Raw genomic sequence first — 6,588 nt, 5'->3', positions numbered from 1 at the left:
CAAAAATTACACCCTATTCTGGTGCTCAAAAGCTGCTGAGTGTTTTAAACTTTGCTCCCAGGAGCCAAAGTGCATATGGCCATTGCTGGACTGTCGAGACTGGCAGAGTACATCATATTCTCAGCCAATAGCCACTGCGTTTCTTATCAGACTAAATGATATAAAAGCACAAGATACTATACATGGTAACACAAAAGGACAGACAACTCTTCTAAAGAACATCTATCTGAGAAACAAACAAAATGAAGAAAGATTCTACAAATTTGAGTGTGCGGCTTCCTGCACTTGTATTTGCCCTGGAAGTCCTGATTGTGGTCTTATATGCTCTCTTTGTGACTTATGATGATCACACCAATGCAGGACTACAGAACAATATGACAAATCCAAGAGACAATGCTGTATACCAAGACTATACCTTTTTTGCTGACATCCAGGTGATGATCTTCATTGGATTTGGCTGCCTTCTAGCCTTCTTTAGGTACTTTGGATTTGGAGGAATGGTTTTTAACTTCCTGACTGCTACATTTTCTATTCAGTGGGCCATTTTGGTACAGGGATTTTTCCATTTCTACTATGATGGGAAGATTCATCTGGGAATGATAAACCTAATCAATGCAGAGATTGCTTGTGCTGCTGTACTGATATCATTTGGGGCAGTGCTGGGGAAGACCAGTCCTGTGCAGCTATTAGTAAGTTTGGTTATTGGATTATTTATTTTAGCTTACTATTTGTAAGTTCATTAGTTTTAATTTTAGATTTGTCACTAACAGCAAATGTGTCATCTATAGATCATGGCCTTGTTGGAGATTCCAGTCTTTGGTGTTGCAGAATGGATAGTCGTCACATATCTGAAGATCAATGATGCTGGAGGCTCCATACTCATCCATCTGTTTGCCTGCTACTTTGGTCTGGGTGTCACCTTCATCTTGTATAGACCAGATCTGAATAATGGCCATCCCAAGGAGGTTACCAGCTATCATTCTGACTTGCTTTCTGTGCTAGGTACCCTGTTCCTTTGGGTATTCTGGCCCTCTTTTAATTGTGTCTTGACCCTGAGGGGGGATGACCAGCATCGTGCCATTCTTCATACATTCATAGGGCTGAGTGCCTCCACACTAACTGCCTTTGCCCTCTCTGCCATGCTCAACAAAAATGGCAAGCTCAGCATGGCTGATGTGCAGAATGTAACCCTAGCTGGTGGGGTCACCGTTGGTGCCTCAGTTGACATGATGATCTCACCTGTTGCCGCTTATGTGCTAGGGATGCTGGGTGGCACGGCTTGCATGCTAGGCTATAAGTACCTTAGCCCTTTCCTGGCAAAAAGATTGCGTGTGCAGGACCAGTGTGGCATCCATAACCTCCATGGCTTAACTGGGCTTATCTCATCTCTAGCTGCTATTTGTGCCATTCTCTTGGCCAGTGAAGAAGTATATGGCCCCAGCCTCTACCAGACCTTTTCACATCGTGCACCCCCGGTTGGAGACCCTCGGTTGGGGGAACTGCAGAAACTGATCCCAGAATTGAAGCCAGGTCTGGGACGCACTGCACAAGAGCAAGCCCTGTACCAAGTGGCTGCACTGGGAAGCACTATTGCGATAGCCATAGTGGGGGGCCTGCTGACAGGACTGGTGCTCAGGCTGCCATATCTGGCCTCCCCAAATGATGTGTTCTGCTTTGATGATGAGCCTTTCTTTAACATTCCTCCAGACTCTGAATATATAACTGGGACTGAGAAAGATATATCACTAAGCCAAGCAACTTAGCAAATATATCATAATGTCGCAATGATATCAAATCATTTCATTTTAATTCAAGCCCTTCTGTCTTTTTGCTACAAGGCAAAACCCACTGATTGAAAGTTCATTTTAATTGCTGACCCTTTTCATCTTGTAATCAGATCCTCATTGATTTAGCTAAAGTAAGTTAAAGTTAGATTAATCATCTATCTATCCAACATGCAATAATTTTTTTCAAGGTGATTGAAAAAAACATGCTACCACAAGTTGAATCTCTCTCACTGTTAATTAGTTAAACCCACGGTCTTCTGAAGTATAGTCATAGTTTTTTTTTTCCTTGTTTGTTTTCCCAGTGATGAACATCACAACCCAGAAATGATGCATTTTTATGACTATAAATAATGTCAAATGGAATCTAATAACTATTTGAATGTAAATGTGTTCTATGGATGGAGATTTCTGAAATAAAAAAAAAAACTCTCTGTTTACAACAACTAGCCAAAATGTTATTATATACATTTAAATAATTTGCCTACATTTTAAAAATAGTTTGTTTGGGCAATACATCTGTACTCAGTAGGTCTGTGAATTGATTTTTTTTTTTTACTTTTTTTTTAACCAACTATAAAAAGTTTGAGAATCCCTAAGTAAAAATGATTTCAACAATTGGTACATTTTAAATATTATTAGCTTTTTTAGTGTTTGTGAGAGTCAAGAAAGAAAACTTTTACTTACCCATAGAAAGTTTCGCTGTCATTTTAGTTGGATCTCAATTTGTTTGCTCATAAGGTTTTTTATATTCGTGTTTATCAGTAAGCAACAGAGTTGAATCCTTAAGATGTCCCAAGTTAAAAGGTTAAATAGGAATATCAGTGAATGGAGCTTTATAGTTTAATTCCAATCATAAACTGCATTGTTGATTGTATTTCTGATTGTAGCCGGTGTAACACATTAATCTGATACTGAGCAAGACAATCAGAATTAATAATTGATTTCTATATCATAAGGAACAGGCAGACATAATATGTTGTCGCTCTTATTATCCAAAGTTGACCACAAAATATACAGCACATAGAAAAACTTACTGTTATGTTAATAAAGGTTGGATCTTCCTTTAGAGGAAGACTGCTTTTAGTGCGAATTTGTCATTTGTGTTATCTTAGATAACAGCCAAATAATAACTGCTGGCGCGAACTCTTACTGTCCTCTCTGTCCTCAGTTCTGGGGTAACCAAACAAAAGTCTACTTTTATGTGTGGTGGTCTAAAAATCCATTGGAATGCTGCTGCACTCTGGGAAACAGACAAAAAAGATGGAAAATCTAGTTTTGACCAAACAATATACATTAAAGGGGCCATACTCAGCCTTCCCAGAAACCTCTGTGCCAAGTGGCAAGTTGCCATTTTCAATGCTAGCAATATTCCAAAAACAATCCGCAACAATGCGACAACATCCTAAGCCATAGATCATAAACTGTAATGAGTTTAAATATATTTTGTCAAAGTAGTTTTATATTATATATTTTATATATATATATGTATGTTATTTACTAGCTGGGAGGTCCGTATCGTGAAATACCGTGACCGAGGTCTTGAAAGTACTTAGCGAGGCCCTCTGGGCCGAGGTCAGTATTCAAGGCCGAGGTCACGGTATTTCACCATACGGACCGACCTTAAGCTGGTAAATAATATATTTTTTTTTCTTTACTAAATTCTAACAGAAAATGAGAACGCCCGAAAGGGAAAACCAAGTTGAGGCGAGCCACCATTTTGAATCCTCATTCACGGCTGTAATGCAAATTGCTTCCTCCTCGGTATACAAGTGCACTTCCATGGCAGGAAAAATACTACATTTTGCCACCTATGTAGTCCCCTATTTATGCGAAATTGAGTCATTCAGGATTCAGCCATGTTTTTGCTTGGCGTTAGCAAGTTAGAGGTTTTTAGCTTTCTCCTGAAATGTTTTATTTTATTTCTTCTTCCTCAGGGTAGTAAAACTCGCTTTCACTGTGAACACTGTCGTTATCACTATCCATGCTGTAAAATTAATACTATTTTCCTGAGAAATGCTGGCAAAAATTTATAAGATTTTTGATAATCTTATAAATAACGCTTATAAAAAAAGAAATGTTGACAAAAAATTCTACTATGTTTGTTGTTCTGAATGAGCAAGTTGCCAGAGGTCCATAACCAGGGTCCGTAACTGGGGTCCGTATCATAGGATACGGACCCGCTTGCCAGCCAATCAGAGCGCAGGATTTGATGGAAACCGCACTGCGAAAAAAATAATTTAAATTATTTTGACCAACCCATCCCATTTTTGTATGGTTATTTCATTGTAATGGATCAGAACCGGCCTCAATCGTTTTGCAGGCAGCCACTAAGGAAAGAAATATCAGGAATATTCTACTCAAAAGTTCCACATAAGACATGTTGATGAAGAAAAAGTTCGATGGGTTTTGACAGGATTACTAACAGTGAATTTTCAGAGGTTTGGCTGCATAAAAAGTGAGTGAAGTAGCAGTTACGTGATTTCAAAACAAAAACAACGAATATGAATTCTGGGAAAGATGAGTCAGCCCCGTTAATTTGCTGAGACCACAATGGTGTAATTCAATGTATATATCTATCTTTCATATGTTAAAATACAACAGCTGCCACAATTTAAGTCCTCATGGTCTTAATATATTTTGTGGCCTCATTAATCTTAATTTGTAATCACACATCAGGGGGGTAGCTAGGATTTTTCAAAGGGGGGGGTCACACACTGACTGGCAGCCTGAGTACATACCCGTAGGTTTGTAAATGAAAAAATACATTGAATACATTTGAGAAAATAACGCGGTCTTTGCATCATTCTTTCATCTCCTGTTGAGATGTCGGACAACGATTAGGCCAAATCAGCTTTATCCGGCAGTGTATGGATAGCGACTCAATATCTTACCCTAGTTAACCAATGCAGCTTGGCCATGCTTTCTAGTGTGACCGTGTTGCACTTGCACAGAACTAAGTTTTTGCGTCCAAACCACAGGAAGTCCATACCGGTACAAGGTTATAGAAACCCGAATGAGGCTGAGGTGACAATCTAGTTTTTTTTTTAAATGTTAGAAAAATTACAGTGAGCACTTTTCTAATATTCTTATGAGGCTATTGAAAAAACATATAGTCCGACAAAAGGGGGGGGGGGGTCATGGGCACCCGAGGACCCCCCCCCCCCCCCAGGTACGCCCCTGCACGTGGTTGATCTTACTACTAAAGTTGCCAAAGCACATACAGTTAGGTCCATAAATATTTGGACAGAGACAACATTTTTCTAATTTTGGTTCTGTACATAACCACAATGAATTTTGAACAAAACAATTCAGATGCAGTTGAAGTTCAGACTTTCAGCTTTAATTCAGTGGGTTGAACAAAATGATTGCATAAAAATGTGAGGAACTAAAGCATTTTGTAAACACAATCCCTTCATTTCAGGGGCTCAAAAGTAATTGGACAAATTAAATAATTGTAAATAAAATGTTCATTTCTGGGCGGCATGGTGGTGTAGTGGTTAGCGCTGTCGCCTCACAGCAAGAAGGTCCGGGTTCGAGCCCTGTGGCCGACGAGGGCCTTTCTGTGTGGAGTTTGCATGTTCTCCCCGTGTCCACGTGGGTTTCCTCCGGGTGCTCCGGTTTCCCCCACAGTCCAAAGACATGCAGGTTAGGTTAACTGGTGACTCTAAATTGACCGTAGGTGTGAATGTGAGTGTGAATGGTTGTCTGTGTCTATGTGTCAGCCCTGTGATGACCTGGCGACTTGTCCAGGGTGTACCCTGCCTTTCACCCGTAGTCAGCTGGGATAGGCTCCAGCTTGCCTGCGACCCTGTAGAACAGGATAAAGCGGCTAGAGATAATGAGATGAGATGTTCATTTCTAATACTTGGTTGAAAACCCTTTGTTGGCAATGACTGCCTGAAGTCTTGAACTCATGGACATCACCAGACACTGTGTTTCCTCCTTTTTAATGCTCTGCCAGGCCTTTACTACAGCGGTTTTCAGTTGCTGTTTGTTTGTGGGCCTTTCTGTCTGAAGTTTAGTCTTTAACAAGTCAAATGCATGCTCAATTGGGTTGAGATCAAGTGGCTGACTTGGCCATTCAAGAATATTCCACTTCTTTGCTTTAATAAACTCCTGGGTTGCTTTGGCTTTATGTTTTGGGTCATTGTCCATTATTATGAAACGCCAACTGTTAGGGTCCAACCCAGTCTGAACGGTCCTTATTTCTCAAGACCCCCGATGCCTTCGTGCCCCTCGGATCCGGGACGAAATACCGCGAAAGAAACAGACCAGGAAAACCAGAAAGGTTTCACAGCCAGTTTATTCACAGTCACTTCATCAAAGATGAAATATTACAAACACCTTTTATAACAAATTATAATCTCTCTAAACGGCTATTGTGTCTGTCGAATGTGTGTGTGTGTGTTTGTATGTGACCTCAGAGAGGGGTGTGCGTCTGTGTAGGAATGTGTGTGTGTTGTGTGTGCGTGTGGGATGTCAGCCTATAACATCAGCTATGTTCGTCTCCTCACTTGTGTGCAATTGAGGGGACCTTGATCTGGAAATAATAATAATAATCTCCATCAGTGTGTGTGTGTATAAATTTTGAATCAATCATAATATAATAACATATTTCTGATCATATGACATGATAGCAAGGTACAGACAGATTTTAAAGGTCTCTGCTTACGTACACCCCTTCAGGTCAGATATAACAGGGCATGGAATTTTTAAACACAGATAATATGTGCAGTCTACGAAGTCTTAAGGCCTCTGCATGCTCTTGCGACAAGGCTTTCGCAGATAGCTTTTCGCAGAC

At 40.2% G+C, this 6,588-nt stretch overlaps 1 protein-coding gene across 1 annotated transcript; it reads left to right on the top strand.

Moving 5' to 3' along the window:
• Positions 1-242: 242 nt before the first annotated feature.
• On the top strand, positions 243-1,763 carry rh50 (Rh50-like protein). Its single transcript, XM_060932690.1, has 2 exons — positions 243-689; positions 789-1,763. Exons 1-2 carry the CDS (start codon positions 243-245, stop codon positions 1,761-1,763), a joined length of 1,422 nt encoding a protein of 473 aa, XP_060788673.1.
• Positions 1,764-6,588: the final 4,825 nt, after the last annotated feature.

This window comes from Neoarius graeffei, chromosome 10 (genome assembly GCF_027579695.1).
Source record: "Neoarius graeffei isolate fNeoGra1 chromosome 10, fNeoGra1.pri, whole genome shotgun sequence".
In the NCBI taxonomy this organism is placed as follows: Eukaryota; Metazoa; Chordata; class Actinopteri; order Siluriformes; family Ariidae; genus Neoarius; species Neoarius graeffei.
The sequence above is the reverse complement of the archived record's forward strand: the minus strand, read 5'-3'. Positions and strand labels throughout refer to the sequence as shown.